At 33.4% G+C, this 22,895-nt stretch overlaps 3 protein-coding genes and 1 pseudogene across 3 annotated transcripts; all 4 read right to left on the bottom strand.

Annotated features, from left to right (window-relative positions):
* Positions 1-4,266: 4,266 nt before the first annotated feature.
* LOC11428000 (F-box/kelch-repeat protein At3g23880) lies at positions 4,267-5,043 on the bottom strand. The gene has a single exon (XM_024777742.1). It carries the CDS (start codon positions 5,041-5,043, stop codon positions 4,267-4,269), a length of 777 nt encoding a protein of 258 aa, XP_024633510.1.
* A 2,898-nt stretch (positions 5,044-7,941) lies between these two features.
* Positions 7,942-8,661, bottom strand: LOC11410564 (F-box/kelch-repeat protein At3g23880). The gene has a single exon (XM_024777740.1). The coding sequence runs from the start codon at positions 8,659-8,661 to the stop codon at positions 7,942-7,944; it is 720 nt and encodes a 239-aa protein (XP_024633508.1).
* Positions 8,662-10,875: 2,214 nt separating this feature from the next.
* LOC112416110 (F-box/kelch-repeat protein At3g23880-like) lies at positions 10,876-11,551 on the bottom strand (annotated as a pseudogene).
* Positions 11,551-12,637, bottom strand: LOC11410563 (F-box/WD-40 repeat-containing protein 1). The gene has a single exon (XM_024779172.2). The coding sequence runs from the start codon at positions 12,547-12,549 to the stop codon at positions 11,821-11,823; it is 729 nt and encodes a 242-aa protein (XP_024634940.1). The 5' UTR covers positions 12,550-12,637; the 3' UTR covers positions 11,551-11,820.
* Positions 12,638-22,895: the final 10,258 nt, after the last annotated feature.

The raw sequence follows: 22,895 nt of genomic DNA, 5'->3' as shown, positions 1-22,895 counted from the left end.
CGTTACAACTAGCTCCTCAAATGGAAAGCTTTTGGAAAAGAGTCAAATAATTGAAGAATTATCCTCTTGTCCAACGATCTCTCCAGGATGTAGTAAGCTTTCATTTGAATATAATTACTTACTGCAACTATCACTGTTTTTTCTTTAGTTCATATTCTAATTATATGAAACCTTTTAGTTGGATATAGTCTAAAGAACATTTAGTTTTCTAGTATAAAATAATGAGGATGATATTCAATATCATTGAATTCTAGAGTAGACTACCATTGTGTCTTATTAACAATTCCGTTTGGATGCTTTAAATTTTATTTTGCTCTATTGTATTGGAAGGGAGAATTTTGTACCGTTTGGATGCTTGTTCTATTTTATTTTGAATGTTCTTGTTATTAGAATATGTTTGCATCAAGGAGCTTGTGATATTCCAGTTGTTGTCATTGTATACATGAAGCTGCCATTATTATTCTTACTTTGTTAACAACAGAAAGATCTAAAGATAATACAGTGGCAAGAGATAGTTATTACTTTCATCGGTTACTCCATTTGTTTTTACTTCTGGTTGATGTTTGTGTCTTGTTATGGAATTTAATTAGGTAGAGCTTATTACCTCAAACTCTCTAATTCTTCAGGTTGTTTGTTAGCTATGTGGAATTTCTAGGGAGATCAAATAAAATGCTTCAAAATATACCAAAGTCATATTATGGTTGCCTTTGATTGATTTGTGAACTCGTAGCAGGAGGAAATACACGAGCTTCAGTTGGTTATTTTTAGCAAGACATGGATTATTCTGAAAGGCTTTTAGGATAATGTTGTCTGTTGGTTCCTCTAACATTGATATTGATCACTTAAAATTTCCTTCAAAAGTTTATAGAACAATACCAATGAACCTCCTTCAACAAAGTAAGGTTAATTCCATGAATTAACAAACACACCTATCTATTCTTCCCGTCACAAACCAAAAAAATGTTAGCGAAGTGTTATTCTATCTTTATAACACCATAAAATAATTTGAACAAAGCTTATCTGTATTATATGACAATGAAATCAACATAAAATATGTACTTTCAAACTCAAATCTTTCATTTCAATTATCACCTTCTTTAACTCTACTGCATGTTCCCACACAAAATCACTCCCCGTTTTAGAAAACAAGCAAATTTCAAATATAAAACACTTCCAAGTTCATGACATATATAATTCAAGGATTTGAGAAAAGGGAAGTTAAATCCGCAGCGTCTATGGATTTAAGACTATGGATTTTACTATCTTTAGACAGAACAACAACGAAGATAAAACTGAGATACAAAGACTGAATGCTAATCCTTCATGCAGAGAATAAAAAAGACAGAACAACGCCAAAATTAATTGATCATCCAGCGTTTTCTCTATTTTCAAAATAAAGGGTGGTGTCCTAGAGAACAAGTTCCATGCATACTGGCATACACAAATCAATTCAAAGAATATAAAATTCCACTCATGATTTCTTAATTTTGCTAAGTTAATTGTGATTTTCTATGCTTTAAAGCAAACTTATTTGCTTCAGATATTGACAAAATGGTCTTCAAGTATTTTAGACTGCATTGCAAGCCCACACAAGAAATGACCTTGCTGACCTATGAAACTAAAGCAACATAACAGACCCGTATGCAAGGAAGGTCGAATAGATCAACAAGTCAAAAACACAGTATGACCAGCAGCACCGAACTACCAGGAACGATATCGTACGTCAAACCCAGAAATCAAACAGCCCAAAATAGATGAGAATCACCAATCGACCACAATCAGAACGAAATCAATCACTTGATTTCATCTCACAAACAGACCAAATATACCAATAACACGAATTGAAGCAAACTAAGCTAGAAAACCCCAAAATGTGTGACTTACCACCGAACAGAACAAATCAACCAAACTCCACCAAAGAAGAGGATTGCCAGAAGCGAGGACAGTCGTTGAAGGAACCGAACCAAGGAGGTTCAATTGCTGTTCATCGTTTTCGCCATCTACTGTTCATCGCTCTCGTAAGTTACGTTTCCATTCACTCTCTCACTGGAAATTGGAAAGAGGTCATCTCGGAAAAATCTACAATCCAAATATGATTCTAACAACCTCTTCTAACAAACTCTTGATTAATCATAACAGAAAGTACAGTTGTCATATAATTAAGGAAAGCTTCTGGATGATTATATTTTAGTTTAGGCAGGAATATGCAGTAAAATATCTAAGGTATAGTTCTCATTTTAGTAAGTCGAGCGCGGCTGTGACAGAGGCATAACATGATCTTAAAAACATGAAAATGAGCTTAATTCTGCTTGAGGACGGCAGCTCTAACTCCAATGCCACATCTCCAATGGGTGGTTTAAACTTGAAGATATCATTGTAGCAGGGCAAGCTTGTTAGTTGTGTCCAGACCTGGCGACAGCCTTTATTTGAGTGGTTTTAGTGGCACTCTGGAGTGTAAAAAATTTCTCCATTGATTTCTTCTGTTATAAACACAACATCTCAAACATCGTTAAATGCCCTTTTCACAGTCTTTGTTTATTCTTAGTCTGGGCGTGGTATGTGGTGGACTTCCCTAGTTTCATACCACTTCAGCATAACAAATCCTGCCAGAATGTACTCATAAAAATCGGGTTTCTCAAACTAATGTAATATAATGTCAAAAAAAATATCTCAAACTTAGTTTATCTGATCAAGATAGCATTGTATGTCTGCAACTATTAATTTGATCCGTAATTGAGATAAATTGGAAGTTGTCATTCTATTTTAGTCTCAGGTTGAGTTTAGATACAACAAATGTTTCGTTCTCTTAAACCTTTTTCCAAGTTGTTTTATTAGCGACATGGAATAAATCCTCGTAGTCGCACGCTTTGGTAGCAGGGACCTATTTTATTTTTTCAAAGTTTAGTAATTAGAAGGCTCATATGAAAACAAACTTCAAGATACCATTTATTCTTTACATAACAATAGCCAAAAATAAGAAAACAAGACGGGTGATCAAGCAACAATGCTAGAGGTTCTTTCCGTTCATCATATCCACAATCTTATGGCAATCACAATCAATAGAATCAGTCCAAAAAGAATCAATAGGAAGTAACATAGGAGGAGTAGGGGAAGTAAAATTTTAGAAAGGGACACATTGGATTATGGGAGGATGTGGCATAAAATTTGATGAGGTGTGAACCAATGAATTTGAGAGTCGGTTTTATTAAAGATAATAGATTCAAGGTGTGTGATATCATTGTAGACACAGAATTTACCTCAGTCATCAACAAGCTGAACAAAACTTGGATACAATTTTTTATCTCGTAATCAATTAATTTCTGAGACGGTTGAATCCAATGATTATATAATTAATAAATAAACAGATATTTTTATTCGCTACCGATTAAAATTAAGAACCAGAACATAACATATGAGAGAGAATGAGAGAGAGAAATGACACCAATGTATAAATTCTGAAACACTTTGTGAATTGTGACACCATTTAGTTAGTGAATTCTCATACGACACTAACTAAATGCCTTCTTCAATTATAATTAAGCAACACCGTTGTATTCTTCCTGTCACAAACCAATTCTCCAGCAAGTTCGTATTACTATCACTAGATATCAAAAACACCCATGCAATGTTGTTTCCTTTTTATTTCTGATGATAAAATGTTCTAGGCCTCAATTACAATTTCAGTATACTCCTTGTTCATGTTGAGTGCTACCATATATATTGCAGATTTGTTTACAATTCAAGAGACAAAAGTAAAGATAATCTGAAAAATAGTTTCCTCTCATATATTATATAGAAAATTCCCATCGTAAAAGTTAAGCACATATGAATATCTTCATTGAATATTAGATTAGACATAAGTAACACTATACTAGGATATTGCATACATAAACACGGAACATCTGATACATAGCGGGGATTGAAATCCGAATAGAAACACATTGGATGGATTGAGTTAAACAGGAAATGTACCAACAAATTATTTTCAAATAACAAAATGATCTTTCACTTCTAGTATCAAATAAAGCACATATTTTACTTCTGCCTCATGAATCTCCAAGGGATAGCAGGTAAAGTGGGGGAAACAAACAAGCTCACATTCCATGTATTTCTTTTAACGCTGCAACAAATTTGTTATCTTCTATAAACGCGTTTTGACCTCATTGATGTCGATCAAAGCTTTCCACACCTTTAATCAGAACCACATGCATGATCAATTTGATTTTTCTAGGTCATAATGGTATGGTTCAAGATTTGAGGCCAACATTATAAATTTTTTGAACCAATGAATTTGAGAATTAACAACACACCCAAGATTACATCATTCACATCTTCCCCTCCAAAATTAGGTGGCAAAAGCTTTTGATGAGACTCGTTCACCAAATTAAAAGAAACAACATTGTAAAAAGGATCAGAAGACACAATCCAATTAAGCATGCTACTCACGAATATAAGAGAACTATAGCCTCCAACAGGGAAATCCCCCTCAATCGTTCTCCAATTGTTAGTACCCAAAGTATGAACCTTTAATTTGGCTTTGTTGGGTCCGTTACCGCTAACATGGTTAAAAACAGTAACGACCTTATAATTACCAGTTAAAGGAACATAACCAAAACCATATGTAGTATAACAACCACCCTTTATTGGATTTTCCAAATAAGGTAATTTTGCGAATTTTCTAATGGAAGGGTTCCACAAAATAACAGGGTGTCTGTAGGAAACCAAACAAAGGATCCCATCGCAAGAACCGACGACAGAAAAGTAATGTTTGTTGAAAGGGAAATGGAGTTTGTTGGCGTTAATGGTAACAGAGTTGAAAATACAGTGAAGTGGATAAGACATTACATGGGACTCATCTTTGGAGGATAAGATGAGGTGGTGGCGGTAGGTTGACATGTGAAGGTGCTTCTTTGTGAATTTGGAATCAGAGATAAGGGTATTGAAGAACTTACAGAGGCATCGAAGTTGAAGGAGAAGCCTCACTGGGAGCCTACACAGAATCTCTGACCACATGGCAGTGCCACATCGACAGTTATTGAACATCTATAATGCTTCCAAAATGTTCGTATATATATTAACTACTAAAAACAAAGGTACAATGAAAAGAAGAAAAAATTTAAGCGTTGGGCATTGTGTGAAACAACATATTTTATAATCCTCTAGAGTAGGGTACGTAGGCTGCACGTAACAAGGGAGGTGAGGATTGAGAGCGCGGATAGAAGTTAATTTAGCTATTGTGAATAGACAAAATTTGAGACAAATTCTTTGAAGCTTTTGTAAGTGCTAAAGTGTGAATAATTTCTTAAAGTGTATGCTAACTGATACACAAATTTGTTTGATTTACATCTTACAAAATCCATTTTGGAAATTCACTTTATCATAGTACAAAATACATTAATAATATGACTATTCCAATTCTTTATTTTGAACACTGTTTATACTCCATTACCATATCCACGACCAATGCAACGACCATATTTTGTTTGCTTCACCTGCATATAACGCACACACATCAAGAACCACTTGAAATTAGTGCTGCAGATTAAAATTCCGGTGACCATATATAACCAACCACATTGCTGCAAATGTTTTATGCTCTAGAAATTGCAGCACTAACTGTACAGTGTGCACCATCTGAATCGTTCACGGAAACTATGTAGAACCGACACCATGTCAGTGTCGGACATCAACACAACAGTGACACGTGTAATTGCATTTAATTACTTCAATTTTCTTAAACAGTGTATAGTGTCTATGTGTTAGTAGTGTCGTGTCTGGTGTTTGTATACTTCAAAGTGTGAAAAACAGATTGATACTAATAATGCTATCTGTCCCTTTCACTTTAGAGTACCTACTAATTGATGAAGACATTTACAAGATAATGTTTCAATTTGATTAGAGAATATTCTTAGCTTTTGAAAATTTCAACTTCTTTTCTGTTCTAACAAAGTAATCAGATCAGACTCGTGCCCATCTGAAGAAAGGGGAATTCGATTCGGTTTTAAAACCCGTAATGAAAATAAACTTTGATAATCATATTTCTACCATATTTTCATATAGAAGTGTCTTTCTTTGTTATAAGCCTTTAAGTAGAGAGGTTGTTTACACTGTTTTTATGTCACACATAGTAGGAAGAAATATCAAGTAAAATTTGCGAAGAATTTTTTTAACTTTGTGACACTTAATTGTTCCAAGAATCTCTACAAAAGTCTGAGGTTACCAGTTCAAATGGTCTGCACTCTGCAGCCGACACAATGACATAATCAATCTAAAGGAACAACATTCTCCGAGTACTTACTATCATTTAATCTAATCAATTATTGATTTTAATTGCTACTATGGATCAATTATAGCTTTCTTTCTAGCAAAACTAATCAAATTAATATGATTATACAATTGACTGTGGTATAACTCAGCAAGTAGCAGCTGTCACTGTACTTACAGAGCTGCAACTAACTAGTGCAGAACAATAAAACTAACTAAACAACCTAATGTAGTACAACACAAAAAAAGAAGAACAAGTTGCTAGAGTTTTGCCGTGTCCCATATCATACCACAATTGTTCTCTATATGTATTCCTGTGATTCATGCATAGTATTATAGGTCCTAAATGTGAAGGATTTCTTTATCAAAGCTTTGAATTTGTATCAATGAAATATATGGCCTTAGACGTCTTAATTCTATAAAGAAATTCGTATTATTTACTTCTTCTTGTGGGTGACATGTACCTTTGTGCACACTCACTTTCCATGATTTCCTTTGTGTGAGCGACGTGAGTCACCGTGTAGACCTTTTGTGTTTTGATCGCACACATGAGGACAGATTCTGCGCACACATGATCAACATTTTTTCAAGAACAACTATGAAATCGTACTTTCGTGCATTCGGTCTTGCATCTTCGGCACACGAAAGAATGAAAGCCCAGTTCATCATGTTGGCAAGGAATAAAATGGTGTTGGGTGTATGTGAGGATTTGGGAAGCAATACCCAATATGGTTCTTTATGCATAATTATTAGGCGAATTTTGATGAATAAAATTGGCAGGGTTAGTTGATGGTATGCGACTTAAGGTGTTATTTTAATTGTCTTTGACTGAGCTACTGTGTATGATACCATTAATAGTTGATGGTGGAATTGGGAGAATTGATATGTAGATGTGTTAAGGGTCTGATGTGATGATAATATTTCATAACTTAGCATGTTTTGTGCCTGAACTTCATATATATATAAATGAAACAGAAGTGAGATGAAGAAGATGAAGAAAGAGCACCTAACCTTATAAATCATTTTGTACGAAATATTTGTTCAACTGCTTCTTTCAACTAAGCATCTCTCTTTCTCTTTCTACCGGCCACTGGAATCAACTATATTATGTTTATGGGTTGCCTATTCATTAGGACAAACAGAAAAAACAAGGACAGGGAGTAGCAGTCACAAATATCAATTAGATCCAAACCATTCAATCTATATACAATCCATAGTCACTCCTTCCTTTCCTAGCAGATCTGTAGATTGCTGCCAACTGTGCATATACATTGAGGAAGATAAAAGACCAGTTTAAAATACGAGAATCACTGTCTGATATATCTACAATAGAACTGTAAAATAACAAGTTAGAAACTACAGAAACTGATAGCATCATGGTTTGTGGTGAACACCAAATCAAAAACCAAAGGATTCTATTAGAACGCTTAACATCACAGTAAAAGGAAGTGTGTGTGAAATAATAAAGCATGGGATCCAATGGAAACACAAACAATCTAACAAACAAATAAAAGTAAATGGAAAAATCTACAAGTGTATAACAAACATTTGGAGAATCAATTGATCATTAATTAACAATAATTCAAAACGTAACCATTAATAAGAACTATAAAATAACTAGCGTAATGCACTTGAATCTCATGCCCTAATGACATAACCCTCATCTAAATCCTAACATCAAGACCAAGGTGATATTAAACTCTCAATGCATGCTTCAGGGGAACCATTCCTTGGACTATAAGCACTCTGGTCTGAAATGTTAGTAAATCTAAAAGTACTATTTCTAGAATTGTAAATAATCAACTTCGTATCCCAGTTCGTACCCCAATCCCTTGTAGATTCAAGCAGCACTTGACGGTGATTGTCAAAAATACATAAGGCCTTGGTAAAAATATAATATTTACTAGGATCTGGCATGTAAGAAACGGTAAACAATTTTGTCCAAGACTCTTTATTTCCATATTCCTTCATAATCCAAACAACATGACCAGAAATTATGGACAAGCAATCACTCAATACACCCAATGTCAAGTAGTTATCTTCATTAACCTCTTCATACTCAGGCTGCAAAATCTCTTGATAAGATTCATTCCCCAAATCGAGAGAAACAATAAAGCATGGGCTTTCTCTGAGCCAATGTTTAGAAGCAAGCCAATTAATCTTGCCACTCACAAAATGCCCTGATTGCTCAACAGGGACACCGCCAAAAGGGAACTCTTGAATGCTTCTCCAGAAACCAGTACCCAAAATATGAATCTTTACTTCAATTTTGTCAACACTCTCGCAATTCCTTGAATTTTCTAATGGATGGATTCCACAATATAACTGAAGGTTTATTATAGCCAGCAATACAGATGATACCGTTGCAAGAGCCAACGATATAATAATCTTCAACATAATAATTGAAAGGACCTGTATATTGTGTGACCATAGTGGTTACGTTGGTGGAAACATAATCAAGGGGATGACAAGTTAAAACACACTTACTTAAGGTATAAGAGTAGCTAACTTTGTATAGGTGGTGCGTGGTGGATAGGCTGAGATGCTTCTTGGCGAATTTAGAATGAGAGATCAGATAATTCCACGACTTGCATAAGCAACGAAGTTGAAGGAGGAGCTTCACTGGTAGCCTGCCCAGGATTTCGACAATGAGGTCGAAAGGAAGTGTGGGGAGTGGCGGCATTCGAAACAAATCGTCTGAAGAGAGTGAATGTAATGGTGATGATAAAATTACCTCCATTGTTGACCTAACTAATAAGGATAAAGAGGCATTGTTTAAATTGTAGCCCACGCTACCAGAGGCTTTATCTAGCGTGTGACTATATCAAAAAACGGAATCAGAGCAATATATAACAGTCTTTCAAAACTAGGTTTCGTGACAAAGGGTATTTTTAATTTTTATTTTTTTGGGTGGTGATGTGAGAAGGGTTTTAAAGGGTAGAAAGAAGGATCCACCAAAAAAAAAAAAGGGTAGAAAGAGGGCCCAATAATTCAGGTTTACTCAATGCTACTCCCTCCGTTTCAAAATGAGTGTCACTTTAGCCAATTGCACACATATTAAGGAATGCAATAAAGTAGTAAAATGTCATAGCAATTTTACCAAATTATCCTAATCAACTATTGGTTTAATTTTCATTAAAGAAAAAAACAATACTTTGGAAGTAGTGTAATATAGTATTAATTGAAGGGTATAATTAAAAAGAAAAAGTTATTATTGTATTGGAAACTGAAAGTGACATTCATTTTGAAACAATTTTTTTGGCTTAAACGATACTCATTTTGAAACGGATGGAGTATAAGTTTTGAAAGAACTTTTATTTTTGTAATTTTTATTTGTGTGGTGGTTGGGGTTTGAACCTGGACTTTGCATTGTCTCTATAGTAAATCTCACGACGACTTATTTATTTATTTATTTTTTGGTATATTGTTTGTTTTTTAAATAAATAAGAATTTATAATATATTTCTTAAAAAAACGAAGGAAAAAAAAAGAATTTATAATGTATTATATTTTATAATAATTTATATTAAATTTAGTATATTGTTGGTTTAATTAGTTTGTTATACTCTTTGTGCTCGTATGAGCGATTGTTAAATATAAAGAGAATACATGAGTTGTGATGACTTTTTTCTTACCTATTTTACCCTTTATTTAAAGTGTCATATTTACTATTTAATAATATTATTTAAAATATTAAATAAAAAAATATCCATTATCTATATCTTCTACACTATATATAAAGAAAAAGACCCCACAAAAAAAAGAAAAATAAAGAAAAAGAGAATACTTAGATACAATGCTTTGCATACTGTTCAACGGTTCAACCTGTCCCTAAAGTAAATCGTTGAACCGGCAAAAGGGAAGCCCGGACCGGAAGGCATAGGAGGTGTCCTTCGGGATTTGCAAGGAAATAGGTTAGCTAAATTTCCTTTGCGTTAGAGTTGTTAATTCTGGATCAGCAGGGGAGTCTAGAACATAACATGATTATTGAATTCGATTCGAGGAACACATTGTCCTAGATAAAGAACAAGGAGGCTTGCCCATATGGCAGATGAGATTTTATTACGATTCAAATTGCGGATGTCCTTAGAAAAGGAAGGTTTGTCTATTACATGAACGCATATGGTGTGGCTATGGAGCAGTGTCAATGTGTAAAGATCTAATCGTATTAAATCATCACTACATACAGTTGTGTGACTGTGAACTGATTAAGCATCTCACAAAAGTGATTCTGCAAAACCTCCTCCTTTAAGAATATCTAATGGCAATATCATCAGAAGGACTGAAATGCCATACAGCAAAAGTACATAAAGTTGAGAGAAAGAGAGTAACAGAGTAAAGAGAGGATCATATAGTAGTAACTAATTTATTGTCAAAACGTGGAGTTCTCTTTCTCCTAAGCTCCAATTTTGAAGATCCTAAAATAGCTATTTGTGCTATTTCTCATAGCAATCAAGTTTCATTGTTTTATTCAATTCAATATTTTCCTAAATAGATAATAAAACAAGAGTACGTATAGCTCTACTCATGAATAGAAACATTGTTTTTATACAACTTCGAAACACAAACTGCAATACACGAAAAGTACATATAGTTGTACACATGAATACAATCCAACAACTCAAACTAACAAACAATTGAAATGGCAATTTTTCAGCATAAAATTAATTACATAAAAAGGAAATATATATATATATATATATAAAAAAAAACACACACACACTAACATTTAGAACAAGGTGATATAACACTCTCAATGTAGACTTCTGGGTCCATCAAATAATCGATGTTTTGAATCTTAGGAAACTTCAAAGTACCACTTTTGGAATTGTAAACAACTAACTTCACTTTACTACTTCCCAAATCATAAACTTTCATCAGCAGTTGGTCATCCTCATTAACATATAAAATCTTGGGGTTGATCCACAAACCACGATATCTCATGTAAGGAATATGGTACAATTTAGTCCAAGAGTCTTTATTTCCATATTCCTTCATAACCCAAACATCCCAAAACATATCACAATTTGCAAAAATGCACAAGCAATCTTTCAGCACCCCCAAGTTATGATTGTTAACAATATAGGCTTACCATGCAACACCGGGGTCCAAAGATCTTGATATGACTCCTTCTCCAAATCAAGAGAAACAATAAAAATACGCAAAAGATCATATGTCAACCAATTAACAGTGCTACTCACAAATACTCCCGATTCACAAAATGTATTTAAATATGGGAAGTCTTGTATCCAGTGGCGGATCTTGAACTTTTTTTCTGGGGGTGCCAAATATTTTTAGAATATATATATATCAGTTTTAAAATATTAATGAAATAATGAATTAGCCTAGTGGTTTATTTTCCTGGAACAACTATAGGGAACGGTGGTTCAATTCCCATTAGGACCTCTTTTTTTGAGTAAAGTATTAATAATACAATTGAAAATATAAAAAAAAAACAGGTAACGAGGATCGAACCCACGCAGCTGGGGGGTTTCAAAACGCACCAATCCACTGCAACAACAATGCTCCGTTTGAATTATCATGCATAATATGATAATTATAGTAAAGTTAGGGGATGCAGTGGCACCTGCTGGTCCCCACCAAGATCCGCCACTGCTTGTATCCTTCTCCAAGAATATGTACCCAGTGTAAGAACACTGACTTCATATTTGCCCGCGAAGAAGTAATTGTCCGTGTCGAAGGAAATAACAACAGTCTTATAATTACGAATGAAATGATCATACCCAAAGCTATAGAAAGAACTACAGGCTCTTCTGTTGGGCGAAGTTTCCAAAGGAGGCAATATCTTGAATTCTCCAATGGAAGGGTTCCACAAAACAGCACAACTATAATAGTTGGTATTACTGATACACAAGATACCGTCGCAAGAGTATGCGCAAAAGTGATTATTCTTTAGCCCGTTTGGATAATTGAGTTGTGTCTGCTTTACCCTAGAAGTTGAAAAAATAGATTGGATTGGTGAATCATATAGAAATAACTTACCTAAGTTGTTGGTAGATCTTAACATTAGGTGGTGGCGTGCGGTTGACATTTGAAGGTGCTTTTTAGCAAATTTGGGATCAGATATAAGAGAATTAAAGGACTTGCAGAGGCAGCGAAGCTGCACGAGTAACTTCACAGGAAGCCGGCACAGAATTTCCGCCACGAGATCGAATGGAAGAGTGGGCAGTGGCGCCCTATCTCTGCCTTGGAGTATTCTATTCAACCATCTTGGCAACGTAGTTGATTTCCGTCCTGTGTTGCGATTTACAACAAATTTCACCATAACGTTCTTCTCAAATAAAATAGAACAAATTTGTATCGGATGAGTGTGTTTGACTTTGCTTAAAATTGTTGTTTATTATGTATCCCTTTTCTCGTTTTTTCTCCTCCGTAATTCATTGCGTTTTCGTGCAATTTTGTTATATTATCCATCACATCACTACTTAATAACAAAACACGGTATGTATATATTAAAAAAAAATAAAAAATCCATTACAAGGATGGGGATTAGGCGGGAATACCCGACCGGGACGAGGATGTCATTCAAATACTCATCTCCGTTAGATATACGTAGAGTAACTGATAAGTATATGCGAGTAGGATATGGGACGGAAAAGGTAAAACCTTTCCCCACCACGCTCTATTCTCATGCCTAGTTACACCCCATGATAACTAAAATATCTCTAATAATATTGAGATTCAATTAAAAAAAAAAATTATGAAAAGTTGAAGCATCTACAATGAAGCTCTCCACCTTTTAGTACCTAAGTGGGTTACGTGTTACAATAATTTATTTCTAATTTGTTTATTAACTATTGGCGAAAAGACGGGTACTCACGTGTCTAACTTTCTGCTTTTTTTATTTTGTTAACATTTGAAAATTATGAACGGTGTTTTTTTTATGAAATTTTGATTTTAATTAAAACTAAAAATATAAACGTTTGTTTATAACAAACCAAACTAACCATGATTATCTATTTCAATGACACCAACAATATAACAAAAAAAAATGTAATCTAAATCCTTTTTTTAATGATACCGACAACAATCTTTATTATCTTTATTATAGAAAACATTGTTTAAGGGTATAATTGGAATAATGAAAAAGTAAGTATAAATATACTCATCTAGTTTGTTACACTTTTTAAATGGTAAAGGAAAAAAAATCGTTTATATTTATATATTCAAATTGTGTTTGTTACATTTTTTTAATATTTAAATTTATTCTTATCAATTTGTTACATGTGTTATTTGTATTAAAATTTAAGAGCATTTTTGAAAAGAAAAAGAGACAGCTCAAAAGAGTTGAAAAGGTTGCAGTCCGCCAACTCATACTTTTTTTTTATAAAAATTATACCTTTTTTTTTTTTTGTGGTGGCCGAGGTTCGAACCCTAAACCTTGCATATATTATGCATTGTCATAAGCTAATCTCACGAAGATATTTTTTTTTTTAGGGATTATAAAAATTATACTAGTACGCGTTATATTTTTGTCACGATATTTATAATTTGTGAGCATTATATTATAGGAGAGGTTGTACAATGAACCTTTTTTTAAAACAATATAGTGGAACATTAAACACTTAAATTTCTAGGTTTAATTGCAATAATCTTAGCTCGAATTCGTAAAATCAATAAGTAATGGTTACCTATTTCATATTGCTGGTATAGTTGGCAAGTTTGGATGGCCATGTTGTAGTTGTTGCATTTTAAGTTACCTATTTCATATAGTTTGGAGCAATGGTTCTACTGCTTGACCGAGTTAGTGTCGGGAGGGTTTCAAAAGGAGCTATGGATTTATTTGTGTTATGTTGTTTTTTTGGTAAATTTGGCATCAGCGAAACATAGTTATGTTCGACAATGAAAAAACAGATTTCAAAATATTTTTTTACTTGGCAAAATCAAGATTGGGGTTCTGGCTGAAGAGTTGGTGCCCAAAGTGTCCCTATTCACCTGGAGATGTGGTTCGTAATATTAGCTTGTCTCCCCCTCCACCTAAAGCTTGGAAATGGAACGTTGATGGATCAGCAGAAGGAAAACACTGAACTGGCATGCAGGCATAGGCGGTGCCATTTGGGATTCGCAAGGAAATAGCAAAATATGCTGCATCTGTTGGCATTAAAGATTCAAACGAAGCCGAATTTTTGGCAGTTGTCTTTGCATTAGAGTTAATTCTAGATCAGAAGGGGAGTCTAGAGCATAATATAATTATCGAATCGGATTTGAGGAACACATTGTCCTGGATAAAGTATAAGCAGACTTGCCCGTTGCAGATAATATTTTATTATGATAAAGTTAATAACATATTACTGATATTAAAAGATGTTCGCTTTGTTCATGTTAATCGGTAGTTGTGAATCAAATTGCGGACGAGTTAGCAAAGGATGGTTCGTCCACGAAAGAAGGCGTGTGGTAGGGCTTTGGAGCAGTGTCAGTGTGTGAATAGTCATATTTTTCAATGTTTTTTTGCAGGCTACGTTGAGTTATGTTATTGCTGACTCTGGTGTGGATTATTGTGGTGGTTTTGCTTGGTTGTTTTAGAGCTTTCATTAACTAACTTTGTCTTTGCGTTAGAGTTAATTCTAGATCAGCAGGGGGTGTCCATCAACCATATTTCCTCTCACTACTCAGCACTCACATGTAGACAAAAACATCAGAAGCTATCACTACTCAAAACCAACAATTTATTTAATTTTTAAAATATATCTTTCGCACAAAAACACATAATACCGACACTTCAGATAAAGGCATCTTCGGTGTCTGACACACAACACAACATTAACTAACTCATATGTTTACATTGAATCACTTCAATTTTCTGAAATTATTACCAGTGTTAGAATTCTCAGGTGGCTCTTTCTCTTCATAAGAACGTGCAATTCATCTTAAAGGTAGCAAAGACTAGATTATCTAAGACTGGACTGTTACAACGACTCTTACTCCAAGGGAAGGCTATTGAATACATATACACAATAAAGTATAGACTATAGAGAAAATGATGAATGAATAAACTTGATATGGCATGTCCCAAAAATTTAGAATTGAAAATAATATAGTGTAACGGTACTCACCTTTTTCTAAAAGAATGTATATATACACCTTATTGCTTGGTTTTGGGATTGAATAGCTTAGCATTAGTTGTAAATGAAAAGAAAAAGTTCCTAGATTTCATTTTATTTCATTTTCCATGAAACATTAATAAACAAAAACATGACACTAAAAATAATCAAAATCAAAACCTTATGTCTTTCTTATAAATTCTGCTCTTCACCCAGCACATTTCGCTCGCACCTTGTAGCCATGCTCAAAATGCCCCTGCGTTAGTTAACTAGCGCAAACTTGTGCGCAAGTTAAGTAGCGTTGCGCATGTTAAGTGGCGCAAGTGTAAACTGTAACGCTCCTATTTCTATTAAAGCAATTAAACATGCGAATAATACATTTATTCAAGAAATAGAGATTACGTCTTATTCAAAATTCAAAAACCGATAGACATGTATGTAAACCTCAACAGTTACAGCGGAATATAAATCAGAGTGATCAAATATATACATGCCATGAGCAAATAAATCATATCCCAAAGATAAATCTCAAAACCCAAACATACGGGTAGTCATCAACAAAATAATAATCCAAACGAAAATATAAACAACCTAATCTAGACCGACACGACAAGCCTAGATCAGAGCCGACACGACACGGATATCGGAGGAAGCTCCCGATATCCCAAGCAAAGACTCACCGAGACTACTCCTGCACAACGTCTACTCACCCATACAGGCAAGTAGGCGGTTAAAACCACTGGGGGTAAGCATTACATTATCTTAATCCAGATAACAGTTAACATGGATATTTCAATTTAAACATCATACACTTGATCATTAATAATTACACATTAATACTTACATCACACCCCGATATCTCACATCAATATTCGTCAATCATATGAACAATTATCAATTTACACTTATTCATTCACAATCACCAATCACGTTTATCATGAATAATCATTAATCATATTTCATGAACAATCACCAATTACTTGTATCATAAATAAATATCAATTCACAGTTATTCATACACGATCACCAATCATATACATCATGAACAATCACTGATCATATACATCATGAACAATCACCAATCAAAAGTCATGAACCATCATTATCATAATTCATGAACAATTATCAATTCACAAATATTCATTCACAAACATCAATCACAAACATCATCAATAATCATTCATCTCAATTCATCACCAATCACATATTTCACATAAGACTCATGCTATGATATGCACTTATGGACACATAAATGCATGTGGTACCAAATCTCAACAAGGTCGTCACCTCCGATGGACAAGTCAACATCGCATGTAAGGCTCACCTCTGCCTTACAATAATCTCGAAGTAAAAGAGTCATCCCTTTTACAGCAACAACGACTATGATGCATGGACATGTGTAAGAACTCGATAATGCGACAACAATTCACAATCTCAACTCAATATATAGGACGACACCCAATTATATTGATTATCTCCACAACATTGCATTATCAAGAAAACATGCCCACACAAATAAATCATAGTATTCCCATCACACATCAACATGATTATCAATAATCAACAATGTCATTCAACATCAACTATATCATATAGTTTCACCATTCCAAACAATTCTCATATCCCAAGTAAGAGAACATACAACATCTCATGACAAATATCATATCCAACATATAACCATTCAACATCAACTATCACATATAGTTTCACCATTCAAGCATTCCTTACATTCTAAGTAAGATAGCATACCCATCTCATGATAAACATCATATTCAATACAATCATTCATTCATACAACTTCACTTAGTCATACAAGAATAATCTCAATAACTCACAAGACAATTTGCTTAAGAAACATTTCCAACAAAAATCCAAAACATGTGGCAAACGGCCAACATTGACAATTTTTAAAGTTAGACAACTTATTTAAGTTTGAAATCCTACAATTCAATCTTAATCTATCATATAAGTATGAGCATAGGCCACTTACGAACTATCGATCATTAGTTCAAAGGTTAGCCTAAGTTCGTATGAGAAAATCCCAAGTTTATACATTCCACATTCCCACCCGAAAATCAATTTTGACATGATTAAGACATTGTACGAACCTTACAAGCATTGCCTAAGCCCATAAGAACTGTAGACTAAGCTTGCAACTCCTTTTGTTCACCAAGACCAAGTTCCAACAATTTCCGAAAAACCGAAACGACACAAACTCAAGTTTCAAACCATTTAGAAAATTAAAGTTTCGACAAAGCCAAATGTGTTCCAGTAGAAAAGTAGGTGAAAACAGCAAAAGAACACTTCAAAACGATCGCCTAGGACCCCTGCACGACCACCCCCAAGCACCCGGACACGGAACAACGTTCCCGTTGTCCTGTCATGGGCGCCTGGCGCTAGAGGTGCAGCGCCCAAGCGCTGACTCCCTGTAAGTGGGCGCCCAGCGCTCCACTACAGGCGCAGCGCTCCGTAAACGCGCGTTTTCGCGTGTCTCGGCCGCGGGTTTTCGCCAATTTCGATCAAAAATCGAACGTTTAAAATCCTCAATCATCAAAAGTGATCCGAGGCATAACCCGAGGCTCTAACACATCGAACTCGCTCGTTTCGGGGCATTTGTACAAGTTATGAAATTGTTTAAAATAATTTTTCTCAAAACAATAAGTTCTCAAACAACCACAGTTCATCTCTTCAAATTCAACACAATTCTCAACATAAATCATACCCAAGTCATGAAATGAGATCAACATCATCAATCAACTACAATCATAACATATAATCATACCCTCCATCATAATTCAACAACAACATGTCAAATTCATCCATTTTGCACAATTTTCATAACTTTTCATTTTCACATATTCAAACATGTAATTTAACCAACAATCATACAATTATTATCAATTCATGCATACAAACATATCATCAAAGTTGGAGCACGAATTTAGCAACAATTATCCATTCATTCATTTCAACCCATTTCATCCAAATCATGAAAAATTGCAAAGAATGAACATGATTATGATAAAGACTAACCCCCTTACCTTAGATGAAGATTAGACCAAACCTAGGCTTCAATTTAGCTCCTAAGCTTTCCCAATGGATTCTTCAAGTTCTTCTCTCCAAACCCTTATCTTCTCTTCCCACTTTCTCTCTCTAGAAATGTTTTCTGAAATGAAAATGATTTGGTTCTTCTAACACTACCCTAGTGTTATCTCTACTAATGGGCTTAACTTAGTTTCTAGTGGGCTTAACCCGTTTCTATTCAAACCAAAAATATTACTACACTCCAAACGATATTTTAATTAATAACGGTAAAATGTCACTAACGGTAAAATCTCGATTTTCTCTAGTAACTTAATGAAATAACCATTCTCACTAATTACTAAAAGCAATTCCCACTAAAAATTATAATTTTACCCATCCTCACAAAATTACCAAAATACCCTTCTAATACGAAAACCCATGAAAATGCACTCAATGATGATTAATCACACATAAACATATAAAACACATAATAAAAATAATTAAAATAAATCTAGCTAAAAATCGGGCTGTTACATAAACTAGTGCGAACAATAACTGGCGCAAAGTGCCTACTTTTTTTTATTTATTCAATATGATTCAATAAATTATTTTACTTACTTTATTCAATATGGCGCAAAGTCTAAAATATTTTATTTATTCAATATGATTCAATAAATTATTTTATTTAGTCAATATGGCGCAAAGTCTAAACATATATTCTATTTTATTCTAAATTATTTGGTCACTTTATTCTAATTTATTTATGCACTTAAAATAAATTCGATTTTATACTAATTCAATTTTTATTCTAATTTATTTATTCATTAAATACAAAATTAGAAAATAAAATCAATTTTTTTATTCAATATTTATTTATTCAATACATAAGCATAAACATAAAATAAATGCGAAAATAAATACAAATAAAAAACAAAATTAATAAAAATAACTCTCATTTTATTAATATGATTCAAACATTACATTATATAATACATATATTTTACCCTCTTCGGTATATGTCAATAGCTCTTGGGGAAAATAGTGATCCGTCTTGTTGGGGAAAACGACATCAAGACCCTTTGAGTTAAATTTAAATTTGGTTCCTTTTATACCCCCATGATGATTCTTTTTACCCACGGTAAAAAGATTTTGGGAGTAAAAGGAGGCAAACCTAATTTTACCTCAAGGGATGATGTCTTTTTCCCCAACCTAACGGACCACTACTTCCCCAAAAGCCACTGGTATTTACCTAAAGGGGTATAAAGACCCTAGAGACTACAAAGAAGAAGAAGAAGAAGAAGAAGAAGAAGAAGAAGAAGAAGAAGAGAAAGAGGGGGAGAGAGTGGGAGGAGAAAATGTGAGGAAAGAGGAAGTACGTGAGGGTTTTTATAGGTGGTATAAGGTATATGGCATTTAATGAGGTCCAAAAACGTGTGAAAAACTTAAGAAAAACGTGTAAAATCCAATCAAAACCATTGACTACCGTCCAAGAAACGTTTGTGCTTCAGTTTTTACCACTGGCCAACTTGCGCCAGTTAACTCGCGCATAGGCTTAGTGTTGCGTGACTTAACTCACACAGGGTCAAATTTGAAAAAAGTGCAGGGCACGAGCAAAATGTGCAAGGTGAAGAGCAGAATTCCTTTCTTATTCATATGATGTAGCCTTGTCCGGACTTAATTCTCATGGGCCATATCACCACAATTCAACTTCTTCTAGAAACTTCATGTAGCAATTTTGCCGGCAATATATAAACATAGATAAGAGTAGAAATGACATAGTGATGCTAACAAGGATACAATGTCATGAAGTTTCAGAACGAAACATGTCGAGATGATTAGAATCAAACAGACAGCATTGCCATATAATGGAACAGGAGTGTACAACTCTTTTTCTTTTAGAACAAGTATAACAAAGTGAAAGACAAGGTTATGCAAACTATTGAGAACATATAGAACTAGTTAAACGGAACTTAGGAATTCCACAACACTAGAACTGCTACCCTTTTTCACCGCCATCTTCAGCAAAGCTCCAGACCATAAAATGAACCTAAGCAATTCAAACAAACAAACACAACCAACCTGAAAAGAGGCATTTCAACTATGATGTTATAAGTCTATTTTGAGGCTTCAGGTGCAACTAAAGTAAAAATATCGTGACATTATAAGGCAAACATGCATATGGAAATGAACTTTGTTACAATCTCAGACACTCAATCTCTCTATGTCGCTGGCAACATTGCATTCATTTTTCTTTGAATCACTACGGAATAAATGCAAGCATAAATCATGTTAACATTTCAACCCGGCAAATAAAAAAACTTGACACCACTAAGCAATAACAACAACAAAAGAGTCAATCATATGCATAATTAAAATGTCATTCTGGGGTGTAATTTGTTTTTTTTTTTGTGTGACTAGCACCAGTCTATTTTTTATGTCCATGCTACTGGTGTTAGTCACACCCCAAAAAAAACAAGTTACACTCCAGAATGACTAATATACCCTTTAACTAAAATAAAAATTTCAAATTAACTAAATTTACGTTAATGTAAATTGAACATAAGTAAACTTAATTCACATTAATCTAAATTGAACATAAGTAAACTTAATTTACATTAACCTAGATTGAACGTAAGTAAACTGAATTTACAAACTTAATTTACAAACTTAATTTACATTAACCTAGATTGAACGTAAGTAAACTGAATTTACACTAACCTCTTATATACATACGTAAACTAAATTTACATTAACCTAAATTGAAAATAAGTAAACTTAATTTACATTAATCTAGATTGAACGTAAGTAAACTGAATTTACACTAACCTAAATTGAACATACGTAAACTTGAATTTACATTAACCTACATACGTAAACTACACTAACCCCTTTTATATACATACACGTAAACTTAATTTACACTAACCTATCACTTAAAATCAAATTGACAGGCATATCTCATACCAAAACAAACAATAAACAAATAGAAACTCATCGAAAATGAAATTCATGAAATTCACTAAGCTTTTTGAATATAGTACAGATCAATAACAAAGATGTTGATTCAGATATTGGTTGCACATCTATTGTGATTTGTGGATGAAATGGGGTAAGGGTTCAGAATGATCATAAAATATGGGTTTTTAAAAATTCACATGAAGAGGGCAATTTTGATATTATTGTAAAATTTTAAATAAATTTAGGTGTAACTTATTTTTTTTAGGGTGTGACTAGCACCAGTCTAAAAAATATTTGATGGATGTTTTCAATATTACTTTACTAGTTTTAATATTTAAAATGTGCAGGAATATCATAGCAGGTGGCTTAGATTGCAAAAGGATCCTACTACTTAAAATCATATTTTTTTAGGGGTAATTTAAACCATCTATATCTATAAAGAGAATACATTTTTTTTAACAATATTATTAAGAGAATACATGTTTTTTGACTAATATTTTCACTTTCAATTATACCCTTAAAAAATTTCTTATAAGAATGCTATATTGTTAATGTCATTAAAAAAAAAATTATATTATATTTGATATATTGTTGGTGTCATTCAAAAACATAAGTATAGTTTTTTTTTTCACGGTGGCCTAGGTTTGAACCCCGGACCTTTCGTATATTATACATTGTCCTTACCAACTGAGCTACGCTCACGAGGAAAATGGTAAGTATAGTTTATTACAATATAAAATTGCAAAATACTTGTTCATACAATTTCAATCAAATTTTAAAAAAAAAAATCAATATAAAAATTTCATTTTTGTTAAAAGAAAAACAAAATTACATAAAAACCATTGTTCATAATTTATATGTATCATTGCAATAAAAAACGAGTAAATAGGCAATTATCTCCCTGAAATTGTAAGTTTCGTCAATTACCCACGTGACATTAACAAAGCTTCAATTACCCCCTCGAAATTACACAATGTTAATCAATTTACCCCTTCTGTCAAATTATGTTGTTAGTCAACATGAAGTTTTGCAAATACCCACTAAAGTTTTGCACTTATGTGCAAAATGCTTCCCTAACTTGAAAATTTATATATATTTTTTCTTATCATTGACTCAAAAGATATTAAAGACAAACAATTAACGTTAGTTTTATGTCTCCTTTAAGTTCTTGGAATATAATTATTGAATTTTATCGATGGCATGTGTATCATCATTGTGATTTCACCTTTGACTTATTGATCTTCCTTTACAAGTTGATTATGGTGCCATTCTCCTATGTCCATTTGTGTTTGTTTACAATTTCCATTCATGAAGCTCATGACCATTGTTTGAAATGGATACGGTTTTTGTGTTCCTTTTATGCATATAGATATAGATTATGTTTTAGGAGCATTTGAGATCAATAGTAAACAGCTACTCATCATAACATACAACAAAAATGATCAATGAGTAGTTCAAAAATTAACAAGATTTGCTATAAAAAAGAAAGAAAACAACAAATAATAGATCAAACAAATAAATTTTGATTATGGTGCAGAATAATGTGATGGGAATTGACCCAACATAAAGCTAACTGTTAATTGTTTGC

The sequence above is a fragment of the Medicago truncatula genome, chromosome 3 (assembly GCF_003473485.1).
Source record: "Medicago truncatula cultivar Jemalong A17 chromosome 3, MtrunA17r5.0-ANR, whole genome shotgun sequence".
NCBI classification, from domain to species: domain Eukaryota; kingdom Viridiplantae; phylum Streptophyta; class Magnoliopsida; order Fabales; family Fabaceae; genus Medicago; species Medicago truncatula.
This window is presented reverse-complemented; position numbering and strand designations above follow the sequence as displayed.